The 19175-nt window shown below is 39.9% G+C and overlaps 1 protein-coding gene across 1 annotated transcript in view; it reads right to left on the reverse strand.

The window, feature by feature from the left end:
* LOC140466639 (cadherin-related family member 3-like) overlaps nt 1-19175 on the reverse strand; it is a 49099-nt gene that overhangs the window by 20373 nt on the left and 9551 nt on the right. The window contains exons 7-12 of the mRNA XM_072562080.1: nt 17654-17839; nt 15234-15325; nt 11632-11745; nt 9012-9124; nt 5928-6073; nt 3137-3317 (exon numbers count right to left, since the gene is read on the reverse strand). Coding sequence (XP_072418181.1) covers nt 3137-3317; nt 5928-6073; nt 9012-9124; nt 11632-11745; nt 15234-15325; nt 17654-17839 — 832 coding nt within the window. The remainder of the gene's footprint in view (nt 1-3136; nt 3318-5927; nt 6074-9011; nt 9125-11631; nt 11746-15233; nt 15326-17653; nt 17840-19175) is intronic.

Genomic DNA, 19175 nt, shown 5'->3' on the forward strand with positions numbered 1-19175 from the left:
GATAGCACACAGTTCAGAAATAGCAGCGATTTATTTCTGTTCTGGCTCAAATAGGACCAGCTCCAATAAGAGAAATTGCAGGAGAAACTCAGCATGTTTGACAGCATTGTGGAGAGAAAGCAGAGTTAATGTTTCAGGTGCAGTGACCCTTCTTCAGATCTCTGATTCAGATCTTCAGCATCCGTGGATCTTTGTTCTCCTTGAGGACCTGCTCCTTTTATTGTGCCTCAGAATAGGCTCAGGATGAATGTGAGTCGTAACTGAAACAGGGATCTGCTATTGGACTGAGCACTCAGAAGAAATACTATTGGAGAGGAAGGGAATGGAAGATGGAAGAACAACTGTGTTGCTGATATGAATGTTTCAAAACCCAGTAAGTTACATTACATAGAATAACACTACCCTGTTCTCCACTGTACAGCTGTATACCTGGAAGTGAGGAGTTTATATACTAATAAATGATCTTAACTTTCCTGTTGCAATTGCATTCTTGGTCAATGGTCACTAGATTTAGCAAATGCTATGATGTCAAAGGAATCTATACCAAAGGAGTAAAAAAACCTCAGGAGTAGGTGGGACTTGAAGCCAGGTCTCCTGAGTCAGAGGTAGGGACACTACCACTATACCCCAAGAGCCCCTCTAATGTCAGAACTTTGAAATGGGAAAAAAAATGTGAATCTAAGATCAGTAATATATTATCCATGGAGGAGAAAGTGAGGACTGCAGATGCTGGAGATCAGAGCTGAAAATGTGTTGCTGGAAAAGCGCAGCAGGTCAGGCAGCATCCAAGGAGCAGGAGAATCGACGTTTCGGGCATAAGGCCTTCTTCAGGAATTCCTGAAGAAGGGCTTATGCCCGGAACGTCGATTCTCCTGTTCCTTGGATGCTGCCTGACCTGCTGCGCTTTTCCAGCAACACATTTTCAGCCCCAATATATTATCCATGTCTGGTTAGTCCATCATTAATGAATTGTTTTGCACTGCATGTCTTTTTAACATGGGTCAATGCCTCGTTAACTCCTTGTTAAAAGTTTTTAATAGTTTCCCCCTTAACACACTATCAATACCTTGTTGATGTACTTTTGTATTGTATTAATGCATTGCTAGTGAATGTTCAGTGAAGGGAACAGCATTTTTTCTGCTGGGAGAAATTAAAATAAGTAGCTAACATTGGCTGGCATGGAGTTAATTCAATGTTGTAGCTTGTATACTATTTCAATTTGCTGTAATTGGCACGTTAGCTAGCTCAGTGTTGCCACTAGAGTACAAAGACTCCACAGAGAACATCAATTTACAGCAGGTTCCAAAACAATCTGCTGTGCTCCTCTACAATCAGCTGAATACTCCTGAGCTCAGAGCCACTTTGATCAAGTCAGCAGTAAATCCATCTGCTCAGATGCATCTCCTGCAAGGCCCCAAAATCTGAATGTTTAAATAAATAATTTACAGAACATGAATGACAGATTTAATTGCAAGGTAATTGAAGTGTAATTTTCAATATCAGCTATGCAAGAATGCTTGCGTACAATTTTCACAAGCTGAATTATGGTTTATGTCTGCAATTTCAATGTTTAGAAACAAATTGCATGCATGAAAACAATTAACTGATCTGCTGTTTTCAAATTTTGGAAATTGCCATGGTCAATGAATTGGAAAGTACAAATTGTAGCTATACTTAAAGTCTTCGAACTCCTGCTCTCAAGCTTGACTAATATCCTCGTTAAATATTAGTAGGTGGTTTAAGCAGCTTGAGAGGAATGCAATCAGAGTTACTGGTAAGTTCTGACTAGTAAGCTTACCATTGGCACTATTTGTATCATTAAAGGACAAGATTCACTCAGTGCAAAACTGAACTGATTGGTATTTCTGTCTGTTGTTATGATATGCGAAAAAGAAATTACAAGATTAACTCTTTTATTAGTATATTTGTATAAGTAGACACCATCGTGGAAGATCTTTGGTTTTCATGTTGAATATACCCAAGTTATTTGCTTATAATGCAATATAGACCTTGTATTTGACAGCAAAGAAGAGAATATGCTGGAAAATCTCAGCAAGTCTTGCAGCATCTGTAAGGAGAGAATAGAGCTGACGTTTCATGTCTAACTGACCCTTTGTGACTCAAAACGTCAGCTCTTTTCTCTCCTTATATATGCTGCAAGACTGGCTGAGATTTTCCAGCATTTTCTCTCCTTTGGTTTCAGATTCCAGCATCTGCAGTAATTTGCATTTATTTAGACTTTGTATTTCTTGGTCACAGCTAGAATCTTTGAAGCTGAACTGTGATTTTGAATATTTTCAGGTTAAATCAAGCAGAAATGCAAAGTACTAATCTGACAAAATACTGCATTCAGCAACATGAAATAGGTCATTTCTTGTTTCATGTAGAATCCTATAAATAAGTGACTTGAACTGATTTCTTTATTACATTGCTGGTACTTTACTGGTGGGCAAAACTGATTCTGTGTAATATCATCTTATGAGTTGCTGTGACTGAATAATACATTCTTTGGCAATATTGGGATGAGTTGCAAGGGAAACACACCAAGAACCAAAAATCAGGTTTACCCACACTGTTCATTTAGGTTACATTCAGTAGTTAGCACTGCTGCCTCACAGCACCAGGGACCTGGGTTCAATTCCCACCTCAGGCAACTGTCTGTGTGGAGTTTGCACATTCTCCCCGTGTCTGCGTGGGTTTCCTCTGGGTGCTCCGGTTTCCTCCCACAGTCCAAAGATGTGTAGGTTAGGTGAATTGGCCATGCTAAATTGCCTGTAGTGTTAGGTGCATTAGTGAGGGGTAAGTATAGGAGAATGGGTCTGTGTGGGTTGCCCTTCAGAGGGTCGGTGTGGACTTGTTGGGTCGAAGGGCCTGTTTGCACACAGTAGGGAATCTAACCTAATCTTCTGTAAGAGGTAGGTCTGTTCACCCTGTCAAAATCCTCATAGTCACATTTAATATTATTTGTTAATAAGTTATTGTTGTACTTCTTTCTCAATCTAGGTCCAATTTCCCTCTTTACACACAGTGTCATAGTGGTTCATTTTAGTACTAATAAGGCTTATTGTTTAATTGACAGTAATGCTGGAATTAAAACTCTGACTTCTGAATGCAACATTGTTAAAATGGTACTCACATATAGAGATATCTGGAGCACTGAGGAGGATTATCATTAATGTCAGCAATGTGGACTGTCAGTGTGGCTGTGGAGGAATGAACCCTGTCTAAATCATAAGCTCTTATTTCCAGTACTGAAGTGGTCGGCGTGTTGGTATCATCGTAATCCAGGGGATAAGCCATTTTGACCTCACCTGTGTCTGTAAAGGAATTGTGCAAATATTATTGCAATATGGAACAAAAGCAAAAAATGTTAAACTGGTGGCAAATTTGTATAAAATAAACGGATCAGGGTTACTTATCTATAATATAGCATCAACATCCTGTTTGTCACATGAAAGGTGCTTTCTTCTGGGTACTATTGACATTAGCTGCTTTATTATGTGATGCATCAGTATCAATAGAATAATAAATAATTTGCTAATCTATAGGATTAACAGCACACTTAAAATTGTTCATTGATTTTGCCTTTCATAGCAATCCTTCAATTATCCATTATTCAGAATGTTATTGATAATAATGAGGTACTTCTACAGACCTCAATGAAGAAATATAGTCTTCTATTTAATAAAATAAAGCAATTCAGTTTAATTTTTAAAAATTGATTCCTGCTTGGCAAACCTAAGTAGCATAAGGGATTCATGACTGTAAGAAGTAAATTGTTGAACTGTTTGTGTTAATGCAAACTTTCTTTGTTGCTTTGATAACGCTAAGGCAATATCCTTTATGAAATTATTAATTCTCCTCAAAATATTTAAAAGTATTAAAAACAGTTGTGACAAAATCAACACTAACAACATTGGTGACTATTGAGTATGGCAGAGGTCACTGTGGGGACTGCTTCTGCTATGATGTCCATCAGTGATCTAAAGGAAAATTTGATGGCGTTAAAAGCAGCCAGAACTCAAAAGTATCATGATCAATCAATGAAATATTCCAAAATCAATTCCTCATTTCATGAAAAAGTAGTCCATCATGTTTTCTGAAAAACCCCAAAGAAACTGAAAATTGTATGTACATTCAGATGTTATGACACAGCCAGGGCAAGTGACACTTAAGCCCAAAACTTTTGGATCAGTGATCGAGAAACTCCTACTGCACCACAAGACCGCCTACAGGAATCTATAAACTCTAAAGCTTATTAAACATGGTTCAAAAAGGGTCATGAGAAAATGCATCTAAAAGATGCAAGAGAGGCTGATGAATTCTTGCAATGAAACCAATCACTCCATTGCTTCACATGAAAATTGAAAAGCTTTCAATAATTCAGAAGTGGTGGTAAAACTACTTACTATCAATAAAACAGTGTCAAGATCATTTCTTAATGGTATGATCATTGAGAAGGAATTGAAATGTCAAATTATAATGCTCAAAGTTTTTTTTAATTCTTATTAGACCTAGATAATGTGAGGGAGAAATGTAAATTACTTTGAAAAATGAAGTCTGGTCATTTGGGCACATTTTTAATCAGATAGTCAAATCTCTCTTTATTTGATTATCATTTTGTGATCAATTAAGTGCTTTGTAAGGTTGATGTACACTTTGATTTAATGCCTATAGATGCATTGTAGTTCAATGCCTATATACGTCTGAAATGTTAACAAACATATTAGTAAATAACTTGTGATCCAAATAACTATGATCAGCCTTTTAAAAGTGAAAATAATAGTCAGCATTTGCCATTGTTAAAGTGTAAATTGAACAGTAATTTCTGATTGACCTGGGAAATAGAATGGAGCTGCCAAAGGTGATCTTTTCTCAAAGAATATTCATCAAATGCTTGCCATTCAAACAGTCTGCAATTATTATACTTAAATGATAACCACTAAATATTCCCAACAAAGTTAGGGCCTGTTCATACAAGTGAAGTGACTTTTTCACGGTATAATGGTCTTAATTTCTGCCAAACTACCTCGCTGACCTTAAGTTAACTTTCACATTTGTGCAGTCTTGCTCTTCTTTAAATTGTAATTATTGGTGGAGTTTTATATTGTTAAATAAACCTTTCATAACAACACCAGTGTAATATTTAGGTCAAATGGTAACAAGCTGAATTAACCTTCAATTTATTTATTTTAATATGGCTGATAGCCCTCCACCCCCAAAACATATCTGATTGGAGATAGGGATGTGGGACGGGGAGGGGACCAAAAAATCTAGCTCCTGATGTTGCTTGCCCTGCTCATCTTGGTCTCAGATCACTAGGACAGGCTTTGTGCTGAATTGGATTTCTAACTGCTGCAATTTCCAGTGTAAACACCCGAAGTGTTTTTAGGCATGTATGAAATTAAGGAACATCTGCTGAATACAAATTTCAAGCCCTTAACTCATAATAAGGACTGCTGAACATACAGAGTGACCTCTCTGTTCATTGAATGCACCATCTCTAATTCAACACTCTCCTTACTTGTGGGTCATTCAAATTAGTATGAATCAGCAGAAGTGTGTCACTGGAGGATCAGGGCACACAATGATTTAACTCCTATAGCTTGTTACCAATACTGCCATTGCAGAAAATTCCTGCTGTTATTTTCTGAATCGGTTAGACCCAACAATAGATTATATTTCAATTTATTAGTTCAAACAAACAACCAAACTATTAATGCTTTCTGCCTTAAATGTTGCTACATTTATCTGGTAATTCTTAACATTAATCATGAATTATTAGTGGAGATGCCTCATTAAAATTTATTAGGGCTCTGCCATATATCAAAGTGCAATGTGATAGGTTTATTGTTTAGCCTTACATTTTTAAGCAAATAATCAGTGTCGTAATGTTGTGCATTTAAAGTAATTTTATTTGATCTTACCTTCTTCAATCATGAAGCCAGCATAGGTTTTCACAAACTCATAGTAAATGACATCATCTGCATCCTTGTCTGTGGCATCAACTTCTACTATCAATGTTCCTTTGGGTAGATTTTCATTAATGGTTAATGGATTTGGTGAGATTGCACTTGAAAGACATAATAAAATGGCTTAATTCTCCTCTGCGTGGAATGGTGCAGCTAGACATTCGACTTCAATCAATTTTTATCATGAAATACTCTGAGAGATAATACGTTGGACAAACAATTAGAATCACCATTATGATAAAGAACACAACTTGGATAAATGAAGTTTCTCCACTTAAACTGAGCATGCCTAGCTGGTTCATCACATACTCTCATTTCGTGTAAAATACAAAAACTTTCCTTAGGACGACAGTAAAATAGAATGCACAATTCATTAACTAGATTAGCACATTTTATTTGATAATTTAACTGATTTGATACTTTAGTTTCTGATAACATCAAATAAATTGACTTTATTCTTGTGAAGAAATGTCACCAAAATAAAGAAGTGTGAGGAAATTACACCATAAAGGATAAACATTACTCAGGTGAAAATTTACTTTTGAAAGTGAATGACAGTGGTTTAAAAGAGCTCATGAAAAATAAATGCAAGTGAATGAGATATTGGCGAGCTGTCAAGGTTATATACCAGAACATTACCTGCCCCCACCAGTGGCCTAAACATTTTAGACCACTGCTACACCACTGTGAAAGATGCCTACTGCTCCATCGCCTGCCCTCAACTCTGACCACAATGCCATGTTTCTTCTCCCGGCGTACAGGCAAAAGCTCAAGCAGGAGACCCCCCTCATGGATACTGATCCAGTGCTGGTCAGAGGAGACAGAGATTCAACTCTGGTGCTGTCTGGAATCGGCTGATTGGGCCATGTTCAAACAGTCCGCAGGTACCTTGGACAAGTAAGCTACCACCGTCACAAAGTTTATCACCAAGTGTGTGGAGGACTGCGTACGGAGGAAGTCAATCCAGGTGTTCCCCAACCAGAAACCCTGGATGAACCAGGAGATGTAAAACTTGCTAGAAGTCAGGTGAGAGGCCTTCTGCTCACTTAAATATAAGGAATCCAAGTATGATTTTTGCAGAGCCATTAAGACAGCCAAGGACCAACACTGACTCAGACAGACACCCAGTGACTACAGCAAGGACTGAATGACATCACAGTTCTAAAAAGAGACTGTGCGAGATAGCAGACAATGACACATCTCTCCCAGATTATCTCAAGCCTTCTGTGCTCGCTTTGAGCAGATTTTCGGTGGAGAGGTAACACCTATTCCAACAAGTCTTGACGAACCTATCCCAACAGTCACGGCATCAGAGGTCAGATCAGTTTTCTTTCGTGTAAATCCAAGGAATGCGATGGGACCAGACGGATTACCAGGCCGTGTACTCAGAACATGTGCAGATCAACTGGCAGAGGTCTTCTTGGACATCTTCAATCTCTCCCTGCAGCAGGCCACTGTCTCTGCCTGTTTCAAGAGGCTAACATCATCCCTGTGCCTAAGAAGGCTCATGCAGCATGTCTCAATGACTACCACCCAGTGACCCTAACATCGGTGGTCATGAAGTGTTTTGAAAGGCTGGTCATGGCATTAATCAACTCCGGCCTCTCCACTTCTCCTGACCCACTCCAATTTGTCTATCAGACCAACAGATCCACGTCAGATGCCATACACTTGCCCTTCACTCCTCCCTACAACACCTTGACACCAAGAACAGCTATACAAGAATCCTACTCATTGACTACAGTTCAGCCTTCAACACTATTATCCCCTCGAAACTGATTACTAAACTTAGTGATCTCAGACTATGCCTGACTCTCTGCAACTGGATCCTCAGTTTCCTGATCCACAGGCCACAATCAGTGAAAATTGGGGACAATATTTCATCCTCACTAACACTCAACGCTGGAGTGCCCCCCAGGGTGTGTACTCAGCCCCCTACTGTACTTACTCTATAGTCATGTCTGCGTCGTCAAATACAGACTGATACCATTTTCAAGTTCGCTGATGACACCACCATAGTCGGTCGAATCTCAGATGGTGACGATACAGACTATAGATGGGAGCTGGAAAAATGGTGCACTGAGAACAACTAGCTCTCAATGCTGGCAAAACCAAGGAACTCATTATTGACTTTCAGCAGGATGTTACTCATGCCCCCTACACATTCACAGCACAGAGGTGGAACGAGTGGAGAGTGTCAAGCTCCTGGGAGTGGTCATCAACAACAAGCTTTCTGGACTTTTCATGTGGACGCACTGGTTACAAAGGCCCAACAATGTCTCTTCTTCCTCAGGCAGCTGAGAAAATTTGGCATGATGGCGAATATCCTTGCCAGCTTTTATAGGTGTGACATCGAGAACATTCTGTCTGGATGTATCACTACCTGATATGGAAACTATACCATTCAAGATTGGAGACAGCTACAGAGAGTGGTGAACTCGGCCCAGACAATCACAAACGCCAGACAATCACATTTAATAGACTCCATCTCCCAGGCCCGCTGTCAAGGAAAGGACGGCCAGCATTCTCCTACCAAGATCCATCCTACCCTGACAATGTTTTTCCACAACCTCTACCATCGGGGAGAAGGTACAGAAGCCTGAACACGTGCACCAGCCGGTTTCGTAACAGTCTCTACCCTACTGTTGTTAGAATACCGAATGGATTTACAAACTCTTAACATTCGCCTGTACCTGTGTTTTTGTTTTTGCCACTGTTTATCTATTATTAACTTATCAATGTTACTTAACTCTGTGATCTGCCTGTATTACTTCAAGACAAAGCTTTTCACTGTGCCTCGGTACACGTTACAATAAATTCGCTTCAATTCATTATCTGTCATTGTTTTTCTGGCTGGCTGTTGCTCAGGCAGCAGAGATGCCTAAACAAAGGCATCACAATGACAAAGAACATCTTTCTACAAGTAATTATTTGCGTGCACAATCCTTATAACAGTTTTAAAATAAGCATGCTCGATGAATGTCCACCTCTAAATTCATTGATGTAATACACCCATAATACAAAAGCAAAACCGCTCACCTGAACAGAGGTGATTCATCGTTGAGATTTTTGAGATTAATTGTAATGGAGCCAGTGCAAGAATTAGGGGTACTCTTTCCAATCTCAGATACTATGACTTTCATCTGAAACGTCTGTTGTAGAAAGAATTTTAAAAGGTATGGCATTAATTTTCTTATCATTTCTATATGGGGAAGATGGTAGCACAGTGTCTGCTTTAAGATTGGTGATTCTTAATCCGATGCTGTACTGGGCAGGACAATCTGTGAGAGTGTTGTGTTCCTCAGTGACATGATCATGTGTGTGCAGGACGGGGAGTGGGTGGGGTGGACATCTGCCTCATCAGCCTGGACCAGGCAAAGCCCTTTCACAGGATGTTGTGCACGTACGTACAGGATGTGCTATCCAAAATGAGCTTTGGGAAGGGAATTCATCATTGGATTCGACTGCCCTACTCCTGTATTGTTAGTGCAGTCTCAATCAATGGGTGGGATTCAGAAAGCTTCCTGATCAGAGCTGGAGTCAGGCTGCCCACTTTCTCCTGCCTTGTTTGTTTGTATACAGTCTTTTGCAAGTCCTTCAGAAAGAACGTGAGCCTGAGAAGGGTGACTTCTGGTAGCAGACGTCTGCAGGTCAAAGCCTCCCTGAACATGGACGATGTCGCCATTTTCTATTCAGATCTACTGTCAGTGTGCAGACAGTTGGGCATCTGCGTCCAGTTCCAACTGGAGCCAAAATAGATCAAGTCAAGACCGATGCCATGTTCTTGTGGAATTAGGCCAACCAATCCTTTATCCCCTTCACTATCAGGTCAGACTACTTGAAGGTACTATGTTTATGGCTTGGAGAGACCGGGATGTGCACTGAAACTTGGGAGGAGTGTATTGCCAATGTGAAATTCTGGGATTTACATATTAATCAATCGAAACCTGCATCCCCATTCCAAGTGATTGAAGACTTAACAGTCAACTCGGTTTGTCTAACACATCGCATCTGATGTGTTTGACTTTTTACTTATAAATTCTGTGTCCTGCCCAACTAGCTACCTGATGAAGGAGCAGCACTCCAAAAGTTTGTACTTTTAAATAAACCTGTTGGACTATAATCTGGTGTTGTGTGAGGCAGAAACTGGGCAGATGGGAGCACTGCTCCCTCTCCATTGTGGGTAAAAACCTGGTCATTGGCTGTGAGGTACTCTTTCTCTTGCTGTACGTGGCACAGACCTGACCCACTCCACAAAACTGCAGTCACTCAAGCCATCTTCCACTTCCTCTGGAGGTCTAAGATGGGCCGTGTCTGCAGGGACACCATGTACCAAGCTCCGGATAAGAGGGGCAAGGACATATCCAATGCCACCTTCATCTTGATGGCCACCTTTTGAGTGTGACTGCATTAAGCTGTGCGTAGACCCTCAGTACGCAAACATCAAGTCCCTATGTACTGAGATTCTACCTGTCACTAGTGTTGCAAAGGAGGGTTTGACCTCAGTTCCACAGAACACTCCGAGTAGTTGGATCATTCTGTATCACCAGTCCCTCATGGCAAAAATTCACAAAGAAGAACAGCCCTAACTACAAGTCAATCAGGCACTGCTAAAGAGTTGACCTCGAGCAAATGTTGCTGACTGGCACTTTCCAAGGTCCAGGACTATGTGCTGAGGGATGCACTAAAGCTTGGGGCAGCTGCCGCCAAGGCCCAGTGGGGAAAAGATCAATCTTTGGCAGTCTTTCTGCCAAAGTACAACCAGGGTCCATTCGGTTGTCATAACCTCTCGCTGCCTCAGAATGAACATAAATAGTTTCCTGCAGAGGCAGAAAGTACCTTTGCACTTTTTTTTGCAACAGTAGAGAAACTCTGTAAAAACTCAACTCAAAATTCCAATTTTATTTTTCTCTGCAAATATTGTACAGAACTGACTTAGAACATTTGTATGTACTTGGATGATTGTTTTTAATGAATAAAGGCATATATTTGAAATAATGTAAAAGCAATCCCTGGAGTTGTAAACCAGAGGCTCAGGTTCATGGTCTTGGAGCATGAGTTCAAATCCCACTGCAGCAGTGGAATTTAAATTTAGTTAACAAATTGAGAATATGTAAATTAGCTAGTGTGTCCATGACAACGGTCAGAGTTGTCATAAAAATATTAGCTGATTCGCTAATATTCTTATTAAAGAAAGGAAATCTACTATCCTTACCCAATCTAACAGACCCATAACTCTAGACCTACAGTAACATAGTTTTCTCAGAAATAGCCAAGCAACCCACTCCAGTCAAGAGCAGTCAGGGAAGGACACAACATACTGGCCTCAGCAGCAGTCCCCATATCACATGAAGAGAAATTAACAACCTTTTAATAGAAAGTTCAATCTAACCAAGAACAGCACAATTAATGATTGCAATGGAAAACTCAACAACAACAGCTTGCATTTATATAGCATCTCTGACATAGGAACAGGAGTAGGCTATTCAGCTCCTCACATAATGTTCCAGGGAACTCAACAGTGTGGACCTGAATTGCTGGAACTTCATACTATAAATATTCCAGAAAAGAAGCAAAACTAAACCTGTTTAATCACAACTGTTGTTAGAATAGACAAGGCATTTGCAAGACAATAAGTAGTTAAATCCCAGCCATTTACCGTCAAACCATCTTCATAATCTAACGGTGAAACTGAACTTCTGGAAATCAATCCAGTGTTGGCGTCCAGAGTGAAAAACTGAGCAGTTCCTGCAGTTTCATCGGTAATACTGTACTGGAATGTGAATATAGAAAAAGAATAAGTAAATGTTGCAGAAATTCAGAATATAATCTCATCATCTGTGAATTTTCAAAGCTATAGTTTATTGGTACTTTGTTCAATCACAAAAAGAATAGTGAGTTTAATAGCCATTTGACTTCTCTACGGAAGTGAAAGATTATCTAAGACTAGCCAATCTCTTATGACCATTCACATAGATAATCAAAGAATTCACTGACCTTTAGCTTTATTCCAACAGAATGCATGGTGACAATTCACTTTTTGCATGGATTAAAACAGTCACGCCAAACTTTGCATTCCCACAGCATCACCCTGACCAATTAGAGTCTACCTGCCTTGGCTGAGATCAAAGATTGACAGTTAATTATTTTTGTATCTTCAGGCCCATGATGGTCCAACCAATCAACACGTTCTTCTTCCCAGCCTTTTAGCTTAGACCAAGTTTGAATTCCAAGTCGCTCATCATTGCTGGATCGTGATTGGAATATGGAGTATCGTCAGTTGAACTGAGCTGCTATTGGTGTTTCTTTATGCTGGCTTTTTTCTAATGGTAACTCCGTATACAGCTATGGCCATTACAAATGTCTACGCCACAAGCCAGGTGGTTCAGAACCCAGCATGACAGTGAAAATATTTGAAAAAAGAACTTTGGTTGATCAGGCCTTCTTCAGGAAGAGGATTCTCCTGGACTCTGGGCTGTACAGTCTGTTTCCCAGGACACACATCAACTGCGTCTGGCAGACTATCAAGATGTTTTTTGGTCTGCCTGAAACTTATTTTTCTTCCAGTGTGAAGAGTTGACTTCAAATGAGTGTTGCAGACTGTCACATTGTCCTTGACTTTGCAATGTGCTGTGAGATGGACTAAACTTTGGGGCAGCTGCTGCAAAGGTGCAGTGGAGATCTTTGGCAGTCTTTCTGCCAAAGTACAACCAGGGTCCATTCGGTTGTCAGAACCTCTCGCTGCCTCAGAATGAACATAAATAGTTCTGTCTAAAATCCTTCTGCCAAAAGTATAACAAGAGTCTGTTCACTTATTAGATCCTCCCTCTGTCTCACAAGATAAATAAGTAGTATCCTGCATGAGTAGGATAATGCTTCTGCTTGCAACTGCAGGGAATGACAAATTTCAATTCTTTTTCTTATAAATGTAAAAACTGTACTGAATTGTTTTAGTACATTATGTATGTACATAACCTTTTATAAAAACACTCAGCACCTTCCTCTCATGTTGTAGAAATTGGAGGCACCTTTTTCAAGTTTGCTTCTTGTATCCTAGTTTGTCAGTTTAAGACAAAAAGCTTGACTACTTACCTCCTTTTTAAGTGGGCGTAATCCAGAAGATGCATTGCAGTAACTTACAAACTCTCCTCCAACAGCACTTTCCAAACCCACAACCTCTGCTGTCTACAAGGACTTAGAGACACACTGCCACCTGCAAGTTCCCCTCCAAGCCACTCACCAACCCTGACTTGGAACTATAATGTGACTGGCTCAAAGTCCTGAAACTCCATACCCAACAGTGATGTGGGTATCCCTACATCTCAGGGACTCCGGTGGTTTAAGAAGGCAACTGACCAACATCTTCTCCAGAGCAATTAGGGATGGTAATTAATGTCAGCCTAGCCATGGACACCCTGTCCTTTTAACAAGTACTTTTTTTTAAAAATGCATTAATCTCAGACTTATAACGCCAGTAGGTTTTTGTCTTGTAATAGGGGATGAAATCTTACAAATTTCATATTAGGGCGGGACTTCTATCAGAATTTAAATCTGACTTCAAGCTTAGTGTCTAGATTACAGTGGTGTTGGGAAAGCACAGCAGGTCAGGCAGCATCTGAGGAGCAGGAAAATCGACGTTTCAGGCAAAAGCCCTTCATCAGGAATCCTAGCTTAGTGTGTCCACCTCTTGCTTTTTACCAGCATTAGCCAATTAGTAGCTCCCCTCTGAGCTCACTAACTAATTAGGGTGCAAGCCTGGGAGATTCTATTATCGAATTAATTCTTAATTAAAGGGAATATGGTGAGTTTCAGTAAAGATCATGATGATTGGGATTTTTGATACTGCTTCAAGGGCAGCAATGTTTGCCCCACTATCCCCATCAGGTCCTGTGAAATCTGAGGAAGCTAAGAGCCTCTCCAGCCAACTGAAGCAATGGAAGGAAGCTGTTGACAGTGATAGGCACTTTGTTGGCCATTGGGAATGTGTTCCCACCTGCTCCAAAAGGAAGGAAGTCCTGTTCCAGAGAGTGCCGATGATCTGCACAGACAGCCTAATACACTTGAGGCACTGTTGCTCTGACCTATTGAGAGAAGCAATAATCTGTCTGTACATTCTAAGTTGGAGATCTTATTTCCTTCAAACTGGATCTTGCAGTGTGATATGCAGCCAAAGAGAAGACACGTTGCTGGAAGTGGTGAGGCTTGTTGCTGTCTTGGAACAAAGGTGGAAAATGGAGCTGATATGATGGAAGCTGGGGACAGCGCAGTGAAGTGTTTTGCCAACAAGTTGACAATCAACTGTAAAACAAGTGATCACACTCACTAAAGGATGAAATGTTGTAAACGGTAGCCTCCATTGGCCATTGCTGGAGCCCTTCAGTTTCTCTGATCCAAGCTTTTCCAGCCAATCAGTTTCACTGAAGCAGCTCTTGCTAGTACACTCTTGCGTCAGTGACCTTGGCAAGTGGCTAATTGAGAAAGAAGTAACTTCCACATTTGGAAGGCCAAGATCTAAAGCTGGAGGCCATCTTAACTGGCTTCTTAAATTTTAAGAAATTCTTCATTACTTACCTCTCGTATCCAAGAGCGTTCCTGGTCAACTTCAATCTTCCCATACCCCCACCTCCCCAAAGAAAAGTCTGGAGAGGACAGGATCCTAACCCAATATTGCATCCTGTAAATTTCCCACTGGGTTCACCCCTGAACTCGCTTCTGACAGCCAGGAAAAGTCTTGCCATAAATTTTGTTTGAGAGGGTACATTCAGTGTAAGATGTGAACATTATTAAGCATTACCATTCTTCTAACTGGCTTCTGTGGACTATAAGGTAACATTTATTACTGGTGGTTTCTGTCAGAAAATTAGTATACTCTGAGTATCTGTTCATCAACTTTAAAGTAACCTGGTTAATAGAATTAAATTGGTTACATATATCACTGAAATTAATTACATCTAATTTGGAAACATGAGCAACAACTTCCATTTATATTGTGCCTGTGACGTAGCAAAACGTCATAAGGTGCCTCAAATGTGCAATCATGCAAATATAGACACCAAACTAAAACATTAAGTTGGATACTGAAAACCTGGTCAAAGAACTAAGCTTTAAGGTTGATCTCAATGGAGGGATCCAGGGAAAGAGAATTATCTAAAGGATTTTTTTCTTCCTATAACAACCAATGAATAAACATAATTTCTTCATCCTAACTTAATTTGTATTTCCTTATTGTTCAAGTAAGAATATTAATCTGAGTTTACTCACTGTAATAGAATCATTGACATCTGGGTCAGCAGCAAGGATCTGATAGACTGATGCAGAAGTGGGAAAATTCTCAGGAATAACAAGAGAAACACCTGGTTTAAAAAGAAAAGCCATCAGACAATCTAATTGTGGAATACACTCCCATCTCATAGAGACGCCTTGAGCTTCATTTCGTAATACACTGGAAATTCATCTTGTTCTTTCTTCAGTTGTGTCTTTTCTCTAATTAGCTCTTTTAAAGAAGGTTAGTAAGGTTAACACAGGAGTTAATGAATTGCACAGTGTCGTTGCTAGGTCAATTCTATTTGAAGGTTGTCAATCAATTTTAATAAATTGTGGATAATCTATTGACTTCTATTTATTATACAGGAATCCTTAAACGTACAATCTGTACATAAGGCAGTTAATCACTTCTTTTATGGATAAAGTTCTTCTGTTGATTACAATATTAACAAAGATGGAATTTTGTGTTATGCTCATTAGCTTTCTGCAAGACTATCGAAAGAAATTCACATCCTTTATGTACTCAAAAATCCCTAACCATGAATGAACGATCAATTTTAACCACAAACCTCCTGCACAATCAGCCAATTGTTGAATAGACTCAAAGTGAAGAAAATTGATTAGAGTAACAAAGGAAGCTGTGAAACAAAATGGGGCTAGATGGCATTGGGAGGGTGAGGAGAGGTGAGGACTATTCACCCTCCCATCAAAAATGCCAGTCAGAAACTGATGACAGTAACACAACATGGAAAGGAATAACATGGGCAGCATAGCACTTTTGTCCCACACAAGTCAGCAAGCCCATAGGAGCTGCCACTTGATCTATCAGCCCCACAAGCAGCACCATGAACTCAGCAGACAAAACCCTGAAGGCAACCATGGAACCTGAGTCGGGTATGCCCACACCATTAGTTGGTGGGGGTGGGGTGGGGGGCGGGAGAAGGAAGTGGAATTGAGGGGGGTAAGTTTTGGAGAACAGCAAGGTAGGAAGGTGGTGGGTTCCCGATTCAGAGGGAGAGTGGGAATGGGGGAGGTGCCTGTTGTGCATAGATTAACCCAATTCCTGTCCACCCTTTTACAGTTCTGTAATCCAAAGTCAGCTACTGCTCCCTTGACTGTCTATCCTCAAGCATGGCTAGCATAGCTTTTAACGAGCTCAATGGATCCTTCGTTTATTTACGTGTTGCTGACTTTGGAGCTGACACACCCTTTATTATGTGATTTGAGCTCAGATTGTTGAGAAGGTAGTGGGCTAGCGACCTGACCTAACTTACGTGCACACCCATTGAAGCATGCCCAGTGGAGGCATATCATATTGAGTCCTGTATAAAGGGTGGTTCATAGATATTTACACTGAAATCAAAATGCTGAACTGGGAGAACAGAGAATTTAGCACAGTTACCAAATACTCAAAGTGGCAGTTATTAAGCTGTTTTTATTTTTGAATGAGGAAAAAGGAGTAGCAAGGTTTAAGGGCTGTATGCCAGTGAGCAAAGCCCAAAGGGCTGAAATCTCAGCTGCAGTGATGGCTCGAAGGAAGGTCAGATTGCAAACAGGCCAGTGCCGCAGTGAGGATCCTCAGGAAGTGTTGAGCTGGATTAGAATGGGGCAATTCTAAGGAGTTAAAGCTGAAAGTAAAGCAAGGTCATGCAGGCTAAATGAACAGTACATCATATGGTGCTGAAAATGTGTTGCTGGAAAAGCGCAGCAGGTCAGGCAGCATCCAAGGAGCAGGAGAATCGACGTTTCGGGCATGAGCCCTTCTTCAGGAAGAAGCCCGAAACGTCGATTCTCCTGCTCCTTGGATGCTGCCTGACCTGCTGCACTTTTCCAGCAACACATTTTCAGCTCTAATCTCCAGCATCTGCAGTCCTCACTTTCTCCTAGTACATCATATGGTACAAGTTGCAGAATTTGGACAAGTTGGAACTTTCATAGAATTAGCATTTGGTTTGCCAGACAGAAAGGAGTCTGGATTGTTGATTCATTTTATAGTAACTAATAGGCAGTTGCACCGAGGTTGGCAATGATCAATCATTCTATAGACGACACTATACATAAAGGATATTTGACCTAAATTAAAATACTTAAACTGGTTTAGCACAATCAGACAAAATCTTAATTTTAAATGGCAGAAAATTTCTACCTTCTTTGCCAAAAGTAATTCTCTATTTTCTGCCTGGAAGAAAATATCTTCCTTTAATCACTTTAATTCTATTTGTAATTAATTTAGGTTTCAATCCAACTGTGTGACACAAATGCACCATCTCTGCTAGCTTTTTTTCTCTCCACATTGGACTTTACAGGTTAACAGCTGGAATTTTGACCCAAATCTGAAATTCCAGATCTTCTCTTTGACTAATTGTTGAAATTGAGATAGTTTTATTACTGGAATTTGCAAATTAAGAAGTACATACCTGTTCCCACAGCGAACGCAGGATCACAGACAGGTGCTTCATCCACATTATCCACTGATACTGTCAGAGTGTAAGTAGACGAGTGTGTCTGATTGTTATCGTATGCTCTGATGGGTAACAAATATACTTTTGCAACATCAGGGCTGTCATAGTCTAGCCGCATCTGTGAAGTGATATCGCCAGAATCTGACAAATGAAAAGTGACATTTGTTAAATATTAAAATCCTAATCTTGCAATTCTTTAGGTAGTAATGAATGGACTGTGTGTCATACACTCTGCCCATTTGAACTCCTGTTGACCAACTTTTGAAAGCCTCCAGTGTGAAATTTGAGGGCAAATCTCAACACTTTTCAAAAAAAAATGGTGAGGTCACAACTTATGCACAGTAAGATCCAACAAATAGCAAATAAATCAGAATATGTTTTATTGATGTATAAAAATTGGTCAGGACACAGGGAGACTTACCCAGTACTCCTGTAAAATTATATTTCTGGGAAATCTTTCTGCATGCATCTGCTACTATACAGTCAACCGCTAGAGCTGCCATTGACTGTATAGTACCCTAACCTTTGTAATTACTTGGCATCAAATGAGCATTGATACTCATGAATCATATTACTCAATTACGTACTAGGCAAAATGTCTTTTTGGCTTGACGACAGCCTCCTATCAATAGAGAAAGCCACTTGTTTTTATTACAAATTAACAGTGTGAGATGGCTAGCATCACCTGCCCTTCAAATTTTTGAGATACTTCTTCCTGGTAATCTGAGGTGGACTTGGTCACAGCCAAAATGGGTATTTCATGAGTTTGTGTTATGTGCAGTGAATGATGGTTCGAGAATCAAATTTCTTCACTGTGACATTGAAATGTCAAAAGTATGCTAGGGATAAAAGGTGAATGGTTGTTTTATTAGAGATGCATTTTTACAGTAACCAATGAAGATTTTAGCAAGGGTTGGGCCTAGAGGGGATTTCAAGGCAACACCATTTCAGTGCAATTGAAATTGAAATTAACTGAGTGAATTATTAAGTACAATTAAAACAGATTTACACACCGTAACACATCTATATTGTTATGTTATACAGATAATCCCCAGGTTACAAAAGGGTTCAGTTCTTGAATATGTCTGTAGGTTAATTTGTATACAAAGTGAAATACTAAGATAAGAAATAAACTAGCCATTTAAGTACAAGCAAATGTTTGCATATCAGATGTTTTAATGGTAATGTACCACTATATTGGGATTTTGTTTGTAAGTATGAGCATTCCCACTTTGGATATTGGTAAATCAGGGACTGCTTTTGGTAGTGTAGTGCAAATGTGAGTGGTACAAGAACACGTGGACCCAATGTTGCTCTCAGCTGTTTGCCTTGTATAGTCTTTGTAAAAATTGAAGGAAAAGTGTGAGAAAACTCATTTAAAGTTCATTTCATAATCATATGTGGAAAGGTATGTCACTGCATAGACAATAGGAATTTGTCCAATAATTGCACTATTTTTATTGAGAAAAAGGTTCAT

This window comes from Chiloscyllium punctatum, chromosome 44 (assembly GCF_047496795.1).
Source record: "Chiloscyllium punctatum isolate Juve2018m chromosome 44, sChiPun1.3, whole genome shotgun sequence".
In the NCBI taxonomy this organism is placed as follows: domain Eukaryota; kingdom Metazoa; phylum Chordata; class Chondrichthyes; order Orectolobiformes; family Hemiscylliidae; genus Chiloscyllium; species Chiloscyllium punctatum.